Below are 15,185 nucleotides of genomic sequence, written 5' to 3' on the forward strand. Positions count from 1 at the left end.
GGCCTTAAGCATCCACCACGTCGGAAAAAGGCAAAAAAGAAGCAACAGAAAAAACAAAAGCGGAAGCACAAAGGCAAGAAGCCCCACAGGGCTAAAAAAGAAGGTGCACCAATTAGGAACTTGAAGGATGCTACGAAGGTTGATCACAGCTACAGCAGTAAGCACCCTATCAAGGCCTTAACAATTGGGTCCCTTAAGGCCTCCATGGCAAGGAAAGGCGGACTGGACGCAGATGAAAGGGATAGTATTGCAAGCCAGATCCGAGGGGCAGTTGTTGTCCTCAACCGACTACGCCGCTATGCATACTGGGCGATTGCCTTGGACATTGAGAGGATCATGCGGTTACCAGGGGCAGCAAAGTCGAGGAAAAAGGCACTGGACGAGGTCTTGGATAGCAATGATTATTCCTTCCGTCTCGCCACCCTTCTTTTGAGTGGTCAAGGTGGCCCCAATTCAGCTTACGCGAGGGCAAAAAAACAAGGAAAGGCGGTAGAAACGCCCCATTATCTCCTCGCTTATGAACATTTCAAGGCCACCACTGAACTTTCCCCAATAAAGGAAATAGACATCACATTGGGGGACGTCCAAGGCTTTGATCCCAAAAAGATCACATTTCCAAGAGCGTCAGACTTACTAATGGGCCAAGTACAGACATCATTAAGGCAGCACTACAGGAACGCAATGGTATAGCTTGTGTAGGGGTATTTTCATGCATATTCTGCAATCGAATGCTCTTTATTCAGACTCTTTTTTTATTTTTTTTCTAGTTTGATGTCGAGAAAACAAACGAAGATATGAGCGACATTGAGTTTTTTTTGCGGGAGAACAAAAAAGTGAAAAAATACTCAGACTTTCCTACGTCTCCCTGGCCACCCGGGTATGTGTATCTGTCTGAACACGCCTTAGTTGACATCCTCTGGGCGAACGAAGATACCAAGCAGCTGCTGGAGCATATTCTGCCTCTCAATAATCCTTCCAAGACTGCAATGTATGAGTGTGTACAGGGAACAAAAGGGGTTTTGATACAGGCTCTCTTTTGTGACATTGGAGGTGATCGCATGGTTCGTGGATATCAAGACAAAGTATCCCTGCAGTCACAGGACAAAGATCTAACTCGGTTCAAACTCAAAGGAACGATTTCTACCAACGGTCTAGTTCTGAATCTACTTGCCTATGACACAACCCAGACGAAGAGACAGCAGCAGTCTGACGTAGATGAAGAAGACCCCAGCCAAGGACTGGAGCTTTCTCAGGGATTTCTCAACACGACGTGTTCAAAGGCGGCCGGTGAAGACCTAACAGATGAAGACTATGCAAACATAAACTGGAAGAGGAGCTCCAAGCTGCTTGAAAACGTTGAGCTCACATTCAACAAACCAGGGCGATGCCCATCCGCAAACACCACAACTATCGTCGGATGTGATCCTGGTATTGTTAACGCCCTTACGTTTTCCTCGCTGGACCCTCACAACCCTAACTTGCGGCAAACGGTAAAGGTGAGAAGCAGGTTCTTGTACCTCCCTGTCCTCCGCTTCAATCACCTGTTGAACAAAAGGAAGCGTGAAAAAGGAATGATTGAGGTTGAGAGCGCCATCCCTGTGTTTGGAAGGGATACGTATAATGAGTACTTTCAATGGATGAACGAGGAGTCTCAGACACAGACAGGATCAACGAATTTGGATGTGCTTCAAGAGTTCTACGAGTCCAGATGGCACCTGAAAAAAAAATGGGACCTACGAAAGGCTCAACGAGCTACGTTCGACTACGCGGTACAGCGAGTGTTGAAGATGCTTGGGGATAAAGGAGTACTTGTCGTCGGCCTAGGGTCCTTTGAAAGTAGTAAAGGAGTTCCCAGCAAGCCACTGCTATAACGAGACATCTTGTCACACAGGTATGGCTGTTTTTAAAAAATTAAGCAAAGCTGGAAAGCCATAAAACCCTTGCTAATAAACGACTGCCATTTGAAACGCTTAGGTCAAAGCACGCGGACACTTCGCTGTAGGAGCGCACGAATTTTACACCAGCGCCCGCTGTCCCCGACCCCTCTGCGATAGCTTTTTAGAGACGGTGTACCCTCGCTCTAAATATTGCCGGACATGTAAGGTATTCTTCGACTGTGACGCAGTAGGGGCGGAAAACATCGCAAGAATCGGTCTTGCTCAAATTGAGAGGCAAGAGAGGCCTGCAAAGTACAAGCCCACGGAAGAGTCGCCTGCTCCGGCTGCAAAGCGCGCACGACGCTAGACACAAGTATTTGGGTGCCGGCACACCCACAAAAAATTTGTAAGTTCTGTTTATTTTCGTCTCCTGTATCCATCCTCTCTAATCTTTTGCCCCTGAATTTCTGGACTAACTTTAAAAACCGTACAGATCAACAGATAAGGTAATTTGGCCTTTTACCATTCTAGGGTCCTTAAGTATCTTCTAAAACCAGCTGGACCCTCTTGTTTGCTTTCAAGAAGATCTGTCGCAACCTGCTTGCCTGAACTCCTGCCAGAGCAATTATACCTCAAATTACTACGTATTTCCTGTCCCAAATAAGCAAACTTTATTACCGCCTTTAAAAAAACATTGATTGAATTGATGATTTGTTACGACACAAAATGGTGACCAACTTCTCCTCGGGCCTATCTGATCCGCTTCAAATGGATCTCGTAGCTTTCAAGAGAGCTGGGACAAAATGAATTCGCTTTCAAGCTTAAGGGGACATTTCGAGAGTCAAACAAAGCTGTCGCTGCTCTCTCTATAGTTAATATATTGCCTTTGAAAAAACAAGATAAAGAACAGGTAGCCTCAACTTTAGCACAGCCTGGTCTACTTAAAGCCAATTAAATTGCCTAAGGTTAGGCTTGAATGGCGGCCGATGTGCTCATGACAGGCAGAGGCCCTTTTTTTAATTGTTTTGTATTGGTTATTTGGTGGTGATGGAATGATGCTTGTTTATAAAAAAAAATTGAAAATACGTTACCATTATATCATAAGCAGAAACAAAAACGGTGGTCATGGATACATACAACTGATTCTCTGAAACGCCATGAGGATGCTCTTTTTTCTCTTCGTCTCTTTAATTGTGTTGCCCTCCGTCTTTTGAATATCCAACCAAAGCGCATAACTGTTTGTTTACAATGCAATCACATCCAATGGCAGTCACCTTATTTCAAATATAATGCTAGACTTGTTAGATAAATACAAAACCGGCCATTGTCTATTAGTTATTTATGATCTAAAAGTTGTCTTATTAAAACATCTATACTTGCACTCGAGCTTTTTGACCCTTGTTCTGGCTCTGTTCGGTCCAACTGATGTATCAATGCGTTCACCTCCGAAGCGCTACTCATGTATAGCTTTTCGCTCTGCTTCATCATTGGACTATCCTTCTGACTCTCTTCCTCTATAGCCTCTTTTTGCTTCTCCTGCTCTTCTTTTCCCTGGCTCGTTCATCTGCTTCCTGCTTCTCCTGGGCAAGCGTCTCATCCATGCCTGAAGATATCACCTTCAAAAACATCATCATTGTAGCCTTGGTCTGGACGCTCAATTGGTTGACACTCCAGAATGGGTTGGGACTGTGGTAGTACTAGTGGTAGTGAAGATGCTGGTATGAAGTCTGATGCTGATGTGGATCTGACACCTTGCGATGGTATAACCTCCGCTGTTGATGTAGTCAGTGACAAAAGATGTGAAGGGTCTGAGATATCGGGTGAATTGACGAAACCCTTACATCAAACATAAAGCCGCAGTTTTGAGTGATCCTCTTCTTTCACCATATCCTGATTATGCTTTGTTTCTGCGGCTGTGGATCAGTAGTGGTAATAGCTGAGGTCTTGAAAGCTCCTCTATCCGCTCATTTTGAGGGACTCGCAGCCGTTGTCGACACTTGCGCTGATTGGAGATAACCGGAATGGATTGGTTGTTGCGGTGGAGTATGGTACTGAAGAGGGTTGTAATATATGGCTCCATATTCCGGGGAATCTGTTTCAGCTCCGGAAGGCCATAATGCTGCTCCTTTATGAAATGATGAACCTACTCTGGTCTGGAGTGGAGTACTGCTTTATGGAGTTGTAAGTTGTAGGCGCAATCGACTCATCCCAGACTTGATCCCATGCTACTGCTTCTTCCTGCTATCTTTATGAAGAAAAGCACCATATCAAGATCTATCATGACTTGTTCCTGCTGTGATGATGCCCTCTTCATCTCAACCCATGATCCTGAATGTTGCTATTCGCTTGCGATTGCCATTGCGATTGCGATGTAATAATTGAAAAGCTCTCGTGCCCGTGTCCCTGCTTCTGCAGATGACTGTGAGGTCTGTTTGTGATATAACAAAGTAGTAGCTACGATTGTGATGCCTCTGTTCTAAATGATCTTCCAATCGACTTTATTCAGATCACCACGATCTGTGTTCAATTGGAATGACTCTGAGAAATCCCGATGGGTCTAGTCCATCATGTCTATCTTGATTCGAACGAGGCCTCGCGAGCGTAATATTCTTGACGCTGCATCAAGTATTCGGAAATATCAACTCCATGGGTACCAGAATAGGAGTAGAGAAGGATGTTGTGTTGAGCGTGCCACTGTTAAAGATCGTGAACTCATCTTGGGCTTGAGAGATAGAAGGGATACTGTTACCCTTGAGGCAAAATGACTACTGTTTTTGGCAAGCGAAGAAGAAGAAGATGATGATGATGATGATGATGATGGGAAAAGATGACTATTATAGTTCCCGAGAGGTTGATTGGCAAAAGAAGGATGGTATTTTCTGATGGTATTGTGTCTGATACTGAGGCTGTTGAGTTGTGCGTCTATTTGCTGCCCCATAAACTCTTGTTCGTAAAGTGGTCAATGCCTGGAAAGGATTTGGCAGAAGAGACGAGAAGAGGAAGAGCCACTGGACCTTACCACTTGATTCGAAGAGTAGGCTTGTCATTTCGGAGAAAAAAAAAGAAGTTTGTGTAATGGTAATGCTGCAGAAGGAAGGCAACAAGAAGTCTAAAAGACCGACGGAATGACGGAGGGGGAACTTGTTATAAAAGAAAGAAAAGGAAAAAGGGAAAAAGGGAGTGATGAGTAGAGAAAGGAGGAAAAAGAGATGAAAAGACATTTGCATGAGAACCAGTGTTGAATTGTGGGGTGTGTGTTTTTGTGGATGAGTAATTCGATTCAGGTCGGACTCACACCCGTTGAGGTAGGGTGTCTATTTGTCAAATTTTAATTTCAGTTACCGGAGCACGGCGAAGTGAATTCCGATCAAATCCACACATGTGAGAACAATTTTTGTTCTTTATTTTATTAATTTTATTAGAGTCTGAATGAAAGGGATAAGGGTCTATGCTGAAAAAAAAAAAAAAAAAAAAAATTGATTAAAATGTTTATGTTTATTAACTATTAATACATTTATTTACTTGGAAACAATCTTGTGGATGCAAGCATTCTTGCCCTTGAAGACGCCATCCTCTGCATGGATATCACGGTGTCTGTAACCTAGGGTGATTGTGGGGCTTGAAATTCTCAGGGTCAAACAGAGCGGGGTTTCCTCCTTTCTTCACATACAGCTTGAAACATCCTCACGGAAACGGGTCAAGTCACGGTAGTTCTTGAGAATGATCTGGAGAGACTGTTGGAAGACACCATCCGCCTTCGTCACCATCTGGACACGACCCAAGCACTCGGTTCGAACCTGGAGCGCTGAAGACGGTTCTTGTGTGAGGCAAGGGCGTTGATCTCTTCAATGGTCACACCAGCAGGGTGAAGGATCTGATCATACTCCGTGGGCAAGATTACAGTGATATGTGACTCTCCACGGGAGATCAAGGTTCCGTTACCAAAGTCCTTAGTAGTGTTGACAAGATCAAAGACAGGTTTGACATACTTGAAATCTACATTCAATCCAACCCAATTGGCGAACAAGCCAGTGCCCTGTTGAAACCATATTCAAATTGAAAGTTGTGCATTGAAGAAAGCAGTATATCAAGTGATGGTGTTAGTGTTGAGTAGAGTGAAACACCGTTATGTATTTTTATTTTCTCCTCCGAGCATTCAAGGCCTCCAGTATTGAACGTACACTATGAGGGATGAAAGGGACCTTCGAGGTTTGGAAGACTTTCTTGTTGATGACAATGGGCTTGCTGTGGTACTTCTTATTGCCATCAACAGTCTTGGGACCTGCCATGACAGTCGAGGCAACTAGAGCCAAAGTGGCGAACAAAAAAGTGGCAACACGCATTGGTTATGAAAAAATGAGGAGAGGATATGTGTCTGTTGGATGGAAAAAAGGTGAAGGAAGTGAGGTAGATGGATAATCGAGGAAACAGAATCCACTTTTTGGGCGCGGGAGAATTCCTTTTAAATGTTTTCCTTCGATCGAAAGAGTATTTTTTTTGCTTCTAAAATAAAATGTGCTTTCCTTTCCAGTAAGCACAGAGGACAGATTGCCAAAGGGACAAGAGCAACAATCCATTGGCCATTGAGAGCATCAATAGTCTGTGTTGTAGTAGGTTTCTGGGAACGTGGACTATGGATTGGATGGACAGGGGCCCAAGAGATAATAAATGAAGGGAACACAAACAGCAACAGAGCCAATAAAATTTAATACACTGGTTAGATGTCATAAACGTCATTTATGGTTCGCTCAACGATAAAAAACTGAAGAACTATCAAAAATCTGGATTGAATATGTAATTAATGCTCTATCACAGCGCTTTACAGTCGCCCAGTAGTCAACCCATATTCTCCCTCAAGCGCCACACGATTAGTGCTATAACTCATTATTGTGTCTCATGTTGAAGGCACATTGTTACAGGAAAGGAATTGCTCATACCCTCCTTCCATAACTGTCAACCGCTCTGTCCGCGGTGAGTGGGACAAACAAAGGTCTGTAACCAGCGCGCGCTGTACAAGATAAAGGATTCCATTCGTTGACCAGACTAATGGTGTTATGCCTCGGTAGTGATCATTGAAGTTCTATATCAGATCAAGAGTATGATTGAGCTTGCCTGCGTACAAAATAGCATATGCGCCGCTAATGGTTAAGAGTCCTTGAAAACACATGTCTCGATCCAAGTGGATCCATGTCATATGCACTTCTTTCTGGTCTTTGCTGTGTTCCCAGCAACGGTTATCTAGCATTTATAACATTGAGCATTGGTGGCGTCATCTCTCTGTAGCGCTCCTTGAGAACTGCAGAAAGAACGCACACCTTCTCTCTGGCAACCAACCACATTTAAAGCTTCCATCCATGACCCTGTAAAAAAAGCGTTATGAGCATTCGGATTCATCACTCCATATACGAATGAATACTAGTGGCGTTGGATTATGGCTATGGTGGACTTTCGAATCCAAGCAGTGATACAAACCCCAATAAATCGAGTAGCGCCGGTTAACCGAGCAGTATCCGAGGATTTTCGAGCAGCAACGAGAATAGTCCATTAGGAGTATGAGGTGATCTGTTGGACCATCTGAATCTCAATCCGTAAATACACTATATATTAATACGAAGCTAAACTTTATGTCCAATACTGCTGCGGCTGGTCAACTCACGATGCAGATAAATAGCCACATCTCACATCTTTCGGTCAGAATGCCGTGAATTTGACACAAACGCTACAGATCTATCAAAGCACGCTGCTCTGCCCATGTCAAGCCAGCATCACATTCACCTTTGCCAGACCATTTCTTTTTAAAAAGTGGATTAACTTCTGAAGAGATTTGTTTGGCCGATTGAATTGACCTAAGGCTCGGAAGTCCACCTAGGGGTGTATAGTCTTTTTGAATTAAAACAATCAAAATATGCGTTTTGAGTTCCAATGGTATTCAATAGTACGAGTTTGTTTAAAGTTTCTGGGCGACTCCCATGTAGCCTCGCGTTTATTAAAGCCCCCCCATTGCACATGATATTCTATTTCATTCTTCCCCTGGTGTTATCCCAAACAAGCTTCTTTAAAGTTCTGGCCCCGCAACTCCAAAAAGTTATGTTTCCATATGTTGGAATTTCTACACGCGCATGGAGATATGGCTTTAAAAAGTGCTTCTAGCTGATATCCATGTTCCTTCCAGGCCATATCCTTTTGTTATGTCCCAGGGTTTGGAGGTTCCTCAAAAGAAACTTTCATTTTAATCCGTAATATCAGATTAATTAGTGACGGCTATGGCAGGGCCTAATAAAAGGTTCCACATAGCAACCATAATAAACAACTCTCGATCTCCTTGGCATACCAGCCTTCAGAAAATATCCCAGCTTGTGGTCGTATCCTCGGTGTTACTATCAACGGCTATATATATATATGTTTCTTTTTTTTTTTGTTCTGAGGATATGGCGAAGATGAAATAGCACATGATATCTTTTCAGCCCCATCCGAACGAGTCGATACAAAGGAATGAAGGGATGAGACGGAGGTGTATTTCCATAGAAGAATAACACTTGCTGTCCTTGGTGGTTATTTTGCGCTATTCTGTAAATTTAGCCTGAATACAGCATCTGACACGCCGGCATACAAAAAATGTCTGGGTCAAAAAATTCGGGTGTTTTTTCAGCACACAAAAGTTCCCTCCGTTCCGCACAGCAGTATAATAGGTAAAATAGTGAGATCTGCTCTGGCTGGGCACGTATGGGGCCAGCATTGCGTTATGACTTCAAACCTGTCCTGGGCCCTCTCTACTAGATACATGTGCTTGCAAGGTATTCTATGCTTGTCGTGATCGGGACTCTACCAACAGCGATCTCCCTACCTTCAGTCGATAGACAAGGCTAGAGGGCATTCTTGGACGAAAGGCAACCACAATTCAGGCGCATCTTATATATTATTATCGGCCTTTTATTTTTTTTTTTTTTTTTTTTGAGGATTTGGCCAGAATGGAATAGTCTTGTAGATGTTTCCTTTTCAGCCAATGAAGAACTGGCTCAGATAAGGAGCATGTTCTACCAGTCGAACAAAAGACAGCAAGCTTTCGGTTGGCCCCCGAGAAGACACCACTAATAAAACAATAGAGATATATCTATTTCTGCACATGCTGTCTTGCAGTTCTGGTATCGCGGTCTCTTTGGTTTTTTTCCGGACACCAATAAAGTAACTGTGTTCTGGTAGAGCGCCATGCCTGAAACAATGGCCACATGCCATGCATAAAAGATAAAGCCCTTAAATTCAGAGCCCTTTTAATACTTTTCACACATGGTGGCAAATACCATCAATTTGTGCTTGACGATTCGCCACCATCTCCATTTGATTGGCTAGGTTTTGTCTTTCCCTGTGGCTGATTAAATACTGTCATTCTGAACATGTTGTTCATTGCCAATAGCGCTTTGTGGTTCGGTCATCCACAGCTCATCAACGCAATAGCTAATAGCTGACGCGAACTTTTATTTGCAACAGCAGCATATTACTCTTTGTCCAATATTCGCCTGTTTTATCTTCAAAGAATTAGTTGCTATACTTTCTTTTTCAAGTACTATTTTCTCTTTTCAATTCTTTTTCCTCCTCTCTACCAGCAATCGATAGCTGTCGAGCCGACGAGCACTATAGTTCAGCTCAACTATCATCAGCTCCGCCACCCCCAGCTTTCTGCCATATTGAGCAGACAGATATGAATATGGCTCACATAACCTCTTCGAGCTAGACAGTCGTCTAGCATCCTGTCAAACACTCAGCAATGTTAACCACATACCGTTCAAAGATTTAGAGCGTGGATAGGAAAGGGATATGACTGATGAATGTTTGACACCGGGACGTATAGTTGTGAAAGTAAAAGTTTAACACCAAGCCAGGCGAGGGAACCCTGGCAACAGCACAATGGCGGATGCAGTATTCCGAGAACCATTGTATACTCCCTCTATATCAACGCTGTGAAAAGGAACGTATAATAGAAAGGAGTAATAGTGAGGAAAAGAACAAATAGGAATCAAACAAAGGCGAGATTCACCAACCTCTTCAACTAATCCAGCTCCCCTAAAGTAAACCAAGTTGCTGCACAACTCATAAGGCAGCTATAAAAAATAAAAAGAAAGTTCCTATTTTGAGACAAACGCATGTTGCATAGATATTCAATTTGGGAAGCTACTCTCTGTTGGATAGTTCCTGCGATGCAATGCTTTGTACATATTTTTATTACTGTGGTGGCTCTTATTACCTTCATTATTATCTAGATTATGTTATGTGATTCAAAGAACTCTTCCAGCAAAGCAGCTGCATCTTCCTCGCCGTTCAGAACACCATGCACGCCTCTAAATCTTGGCCAATTGTTCACCATCCATGTCGCATCCTCAAGCTGCATTCGCTGCTGATAATCTGTAACCCTTAGCGTATCTAGTCTCTTCAGATTGGCTAGTTCATCCAGACCTGCTCTTAGTCTTATGTCCAGTGTCCGACTGTAGAGCTGTGTTAGGTCAAGATGTTCTAGCCGAGTCAGCTTGCCAAGCTGCTTAAACGCAATACGTGCCTTTGCCATCCCTTCTTCAGTCTCTTGATCAATATCTGCCTCAAGAGTGATACTCAAGTGAGTCAATCCACTACATACCCATTCTGCTCCATTGACAATCTCTGATACTGTAGTTTTAGATCCTTCCAGTCTCTTCAGTCGTGGACAATTTGATAAAATAGCCTGAGCAACACTGCTATCTCCAGCGAGCACTAACGTCTCAACTGTCTCACAGAGTCTCCGAAGCCTTGTCTTCTGTACTAGCTGTCCATTATCCATCACTTCTTGCTTGTCAGCTAGCAACTCTTGCAAAGAGAGCTGATCGAATATAGCATAAGGGAGGTCTAACTGCCTTAATCCTGTCATCCGTCTGAGAATTGCCGCCATATCCTTGTCTTCTATTATCTCACAGGAACATAGATCTGACAAGTTATTCAGAGCCCAAGGGTGCTGAAGGAATACCCTGTAGAAGTCTGACTGATCTTCTTCGTCCCAGCTCTCAATGTCCAATGAACGCAATGCTCGACAATTCCTTACTAACATCCCGAGGCAATACCAGCTGCTGTACGGATGCGGAGGGTTGGTTACCCTGACATTCGAAATACACAGTGTGCGTATGTTTGGGAAAATATACTCGCTGTCCTCATTACTAAAGAAGTTGATAGGTAGCTGGATGGACACTTCTTCCAATTTCAAGTGATGAAGTCTCTTGCATACTTGAAGGAATAGATCGGCTCCAACATCAATAACTTTGCCATAAACCTCCAAGTGCCTGAGATTGATGCATTCCAATAAAGCCTCCCAGAGCTCTGACGAACACGAAAACTTAATATTTTCGTTCAAGCAAAGGCTAGTGATGATGGAGCCATAAGCCTTGATATGGTTGAAAAGGTGGATTGGTTTGGACCATTTACATTCATCTCCAAATACGATAGACTTGAGTCCCTGCAGTGATCCATACTTCTTTGGGAAAGAAGCCTTAAAGGTGTAAGACTCAAATGTTATCTCTTCAATGTATTCCTTGTGCTTCTGTACTGCTTTACTATTAGGATCTCCTTGCGGTCCGACAGTGATTTTCCTCCATATGAGGCTGATAAGAGTTTTATGAAAAGCCTTGGAGACGCGGATACAGTTCAGAAGGTCGCTTCGCTCGAGCAGCTCAGCAATGAGTAAGAGGATTTCTGGAATCTGTAAGGGATTCAGCTTAAGGTTGTCCATGTTGCGAAGAAACAAAGTCGATGGAGTGAGAAAAACAAATGTGGCTGGATTTTACAGTCCACGCTTGATTTCAAGACAAATCTATCCTATCCAAAAAGCGCGAAATAAATCGTCACTAAAATAATTAGCAACCTCCCTAAAAGTGAAGGGACAAATCTTTCACATTTATGACATTTCCCTTAAGGAGGCTGCCAAATAAATGTGCGGCTATTATTTTTTCAAATTGGATAGAATACTGTATTCATTTCTACGCTTGATTTTAAGTCAGGTTTATACGTCAAAAGCGAGATTGAATTCCACTAACCATTGCATCTACTTTATCTCAACGTTGTGAAAAGAATCGTTTAAGAGAAAGGAGCAATAGCAAGAAAAAGAAGAAGGACGAATCAAACAAAGACGAGATTCAGTTATCCCTTCATCTAAACCTACAGTAGATCAAGTTGCTGCACTACTCGTTGGGCAGCAAAATAAAGGCCCTATTTTGAGACAAACCCATGCTGCGCATAGGCTATCCAAGTTGGGGAGATGTTCTCCACTTTTGGATAGTTTCTGCAATGGCAATGCTTTGCGCATATGTTCATTACTGTGGCGACTCTTATCACCTTCATTATCATTTAGGTCGAATAACAGCTATCAGGAAGTAGATGTGCACTAAAAGATCCATGTGTAAGATCTCTGTCTCTATATCAGGGTATGACCTGGTAATACTTTCCTCTATATTCTATCTTCTATTGGATATGTTATGTGATTTAAGGAGCCCTTTCAGCAAAGCAGCTGTCTCTTCCTCACCGTTCAGAACACCACCCACACCTCTGATCTTTGGCCTGTTGTTCATCATCCATGTCGCATCCTCAAGCTATATTCGCTGGCAGCGATCAAATCTGAAGCTTAGGCAATTTAGTCTCTTCAGATTGGCTAGTTCATCCAGACCTGCTCTTAATCTCATGTCCAGTCTCCGTCTATCTAGACTCCTTGGGTCCCATCCTGTTAGGTCAAGACTTTCAAGCCGAGTCAGTTTACCTAGTTGTCTAAACGCAATACGTGCCTTTGCCATCCCTCCCTCAGTCTCCTGATCAATATCTGCCCTAAGATAGATATTCAAGCGAGTTAACCTAGTACAAACCCATTCTGTTCCATCGACAATCTCTGATACTGTAATTACAAATCCATCCAGTATTTTCAGTCGTGGGCATTTTGATAAAATAGTCTGGCCACCAATACCGTTATTTATCACGAATACCAGCGTCTCAACTGTCTCACAAAGCCTCCAAAACCTTGTCTTTCGTACTAGTTGTCCATTATCCATCACTTCTTGCTTGTCAGCTAGCAACTCCTGCAAAGAGAGCTGACCGAATTTACACGCAGGGAGGCATAGCCATTTTATTTCACTCATCCGTCTAAGAAGCGTTGCTATATCCTCGCCCTCGATTGTGATATAGGCACGTAGGTCTGACAGATTATTCAGAGTCCAAGGATGCTGAAGGAGCGCTACCTTGTAGAAGTCTCCTTCATCTCGGCTGTGACCCTTAATGTCCAGTGAACACAATGCTGGGCAGCTCCTTGCTTGCATCCCGAGGCAATACCAGTCGCTGTACGAATGCAGAAGGTCGGCTATCCTGACATGGTCAATACGGAGTGTGTGTTTATTTGAGAAAATATATTCACTGTGCTCTGTACTAAGAATATTGACAGGGAGCTGGTGAATGGTTACATGGTCCAATTCCAAGTGCCGAAGCTCCTAGTAGACTTGTAGGAATAAGTCAACTCCAACATCGACATCTTTGCGATTAATCTTCAAGTGGTTGAGGTTGGTGCATTCTAACAAAACCTTCCAGAGCTCTGGCGGATACTCAATACATTCGGTTGCATGAAAGCTAGTGATGATGGAGCTGTGGGCCTTGATCTGATTGATGGCGTGGATCGGTTCGGGCTATGAGCACCACCATGTGTATGTGATGGACTGAAGCCTATGTAACGGCTCATGCCTCTCTGGAAATGAGTTATTAAACTTGTAGCTTTCAAATGTAATTTCTTCAATGTATTCGTTATGCTTCTGCACTGCTTTGCTGTCAGGTTCTCCTCCCTGTCCGATTGTGATTATCCTCCAAGTGAGTCCGATAAGAGTTATATGAAAAGCCCTGGAGACGTGGATACAGTTTAGAAGTCTCTTTGCTCGAGCAGCTCGGCAATGTGTAAGAAGATTTCCGGGATCTCGAAGGGATTCAGCTTAAGGTTGTCCATGCTGCGAGAGATGGAGCGATAAAAAAAAAAAAAAAAAAAAAAAAAAAAGACGACGATGTGGCCGGAATTTGTGTCGACAGAGAAATTGAGTTTCAGAAACTACTGCGCACTCTTTCCAACTCTAAACGTGCATGTAACTGCGTCTCTCAGGGTGTCAATCATAATTGAAAATACATCTTCCTCAAAAGGATAAGAAATTATGTTTTTGAGTAAAAAGGAAAAAGATGGAGAAATATTATAAAGTGTAGTATGGAAACTGTCTGGCTTTTAGACAATAATACTGAAGGGAACTACTAGAATTTCCCCAAAACCTCTTTGAACTCTCAAGCATAAGCATTGGATCAATGTACATTGGTTCTGAAGTCGAAGTGCAAGTGGCTGAAGATGTCGAAGTTGTCAAGGATGGCAGGGATAGTCGTCAGCAAAGACAGAGATACCGATTCATACCACATCATCAATGTGACATGGACTGATGTCTTTTGATAGTGCATAAAAGATATCTCCAAGAACCCAAATCCTGGTAACAGCAAATTCATATGAGCCCCCACTGACATTTGATTGCCTCCAAAGTTGCAATGATCTCCTTCCTATGTGAGCCAATCTGGTAGTTGGGAGGCGTCGAATCCCTCTTTTTCTGCTGTCCTCAATGCCGTAGCTAGGACCTCTGGCCGCTTTGTGAGTCATCCTTTGAACTAGAAGCACAGGTCAAATAGTTGGTGAATATAAGCTAGCTTGCAATATGTCCTTTAGATATATTTTGCCACTTGGAAGCTTGTAAACTCTTACATCTGGGAAATGTTACAAAAAAAAAACTAGGCGTGGATTATGCTGCAGAGAAGAGAGTTTTGACTTGATTCCTATCGACCGACAGAGGAAGCAAGAAATCTAGGCTGGATCTTTCCATTCGTTTGTCTTGATGCACTCTTTGAAGAAACATGAGTACATACGTTGGAGTGAGAGAGTAACGGGGTCATTCCTAGGTAATGTGATATATTCTGTAGCTATTTTCTGAGTGTGTATGTCCTAGACAATGATGCAGGCCCTTGTTGGCCAATAAAAAAAAATAAAAAAAAAAAAAAAAGAAAAGAAAAAAACCTCTCTTATCTTTTCATGTCAACCTGCTACCTCCGAGATTCAAAGATAGAAGGTCAAATGTCAAGTTGACGGACAAGTTTGTGGGAGATGGATGTGGGGGGAAGAAATAATTAGCCACCAAATCAAAATCAAAAAAAAAGAGCTCCTATGACGCTTTCGGTTTCTAGTCATGTTAGTCTACTATGTCACATCCCAGAAACTCATCCTATTGTCAATTAAGAGGTTGT

General features: G+C 42.9%; 5 protein-coding genes across 5 annotated transcripts; 1 reads left to right on the forward strand and 4 right to left on the reverse strand.

Annotated features, from left to right (window-relative positions):
* The first annotated feature begins 768 nt into the window (after positions 1-768).
* Positions 769-2,270, forward strand: BCR41DRAFT_360456 (hypothetical protein). The gene is made up of 2 exons (XM_022025363.1): positions 769-1,847; positions 1,975-2,270. Exons 1-2 carry the CDS (start codon positions 795-797, stop codon positions 2,242-2,244), a joined length of 1,323 nt encoding a protein of 440 aa, XP_021877782.1. The 5' UTR covers positions 769-794; the 3' UTR covers positions 2,245-2,270.
* Positions 2,271-3,158: 888 nt separating this feature from the next.
* On the reverse strand, positions 3,159-5,140 carry BCR41DRAFT_360458 (hypothetical protein). The gene is made up of 6 exons (XM_022025364.1): positions 4,892-5,140; positions 4,627-4,818; positions 4,141-4,215; positions 4,025-4,118; positions 3,895-4,002; positions 3,159-3,685 (listed from the first exon to the last, which is right to left on the reverse strand). The coding sequence occupies exons 1-6, from the start codon at positions 4,922-4,924 to the stop codon at positions 3,471-3,473; spliced, it is 717 nt and encodes a 238-aa protein (XP_021877783.1). The 5' UTR covers positions 4,925-5,140; the 3' UTR covers positions 3,159-3,470.
* A 155-nt stretch (positions 5,141-5,295) lies between these two features.
* Positions 5,296-6,336, reverse strand: BCR41DRAFT_389021 (hypothetical protein; the record flags this gene model as incomplete). Its single annotated transcript, XM_022028077.1, has 4 exons — positions 6,059-6,336; positions 5,675-5,913; positions 5,400-5,471; positions 5,296-5,323 (listed from the first exon to the last, which is right to left on the reverse strand). The coding sequence occupies exons 1-4, from the start codon at positions 6,218-6,220 to the stop codon at positions 5,296-5,298; spliced, it is 501 nt and encodes a 166-aa protein (XP_021877784.1). The 5' UTR covers positions 6,221-6,336.
* Positions 6,337-10,067: 3,731 nt separating this feature from the next.
* On the reverse strand, positions 10,068-11,677 carry BCR41DRAFT_360459 (hypothetical protein; the record flags this gene model as incomplete). The annotated part of the gene is made up of 1 exon (XM_022025365.1): positions 10,068-11,677. A coding segment is annotated over exon 1 (1,489 nt), but the record flags the coding sequence as incomplete, so codon positions are not given.
* An 801-nt stretch (positions 11,678-12,478) lies between these two features.
* Positions 12,479-14,417, reverse strand: BCR41DRAFT_399849 (hypothetical protein; the record flags this gene model as incomplete). The annotated part of the gene is made up of 3 exons (XM_022029100.1): positions 12,479-13,360; positions 13,451-13,552; positions 14,214-14,417. The coding sequence occupies 3 exons, from the start codon at positions 14,415-14,417 to the stop codon at positions 12,479-12,481; spliced, it is 1,188 nt and encodes a 395-aa protein (XP_021877786.1).
* Between the last annotated feature and the right edge of the window lie 768 nt (positions 14,418-15,185).

The sequence above is a fragment of the Lobosporangium transversale genome (genome assembly GCF_002105155.1).
Source record: "Lobosporangium transversale strain NRRL 3116 chromosome Unknown BCR41scaffold_43, whole genome shotgun sequence".
Lineage (NCBI taxonomy): Eukaryota > Fungi > Mortierellomycota > Mortierellomycetes > Mortierellales > Mortierellaceae > Lobosporangium > Lobosporangium transversale.

Excerpts from the sequence above, each read along its gene's own strand:
- BCR41DRAFT_360456 (XM_022025363.1), top strand. The coding sequence starts at position 795 with ATGAGCGACATTGAGTTTTTTTTGCGGGAGAACAAAAAAGTGAAAAAA. Across the intron at positions 1,848-1,974 it reads CCTTTGAAAGTAGTAAAGGA|GTCAAAGCACGCGGACACTT; the intron begins GTTCCCAGCAAG and ends TGAAACGCTTAG.
- BCR41DRAFT_360458 (XM_022025364.1), bottom strand. The coding sequence starts at position 4,924 with ATGACAAGCCTACTCTTCGAATCAAGTGGTAAG. Across the intron at positions 4,819-4,891 it reads TCTTCGAATCAAGTGGTAAG|TTTATGGGGCAGCAAATAGA; the intron begins GTCCAGTGGCTC and ends TACGAACAAGAG. Across the intron at positions 3,686-3,894 it reads GCAACAACCAATCCATTCCG|ACCCTTCACATCTTTTGTCA; the intron begins GTTATCTCCAAT and ends CCGATATCTCAG.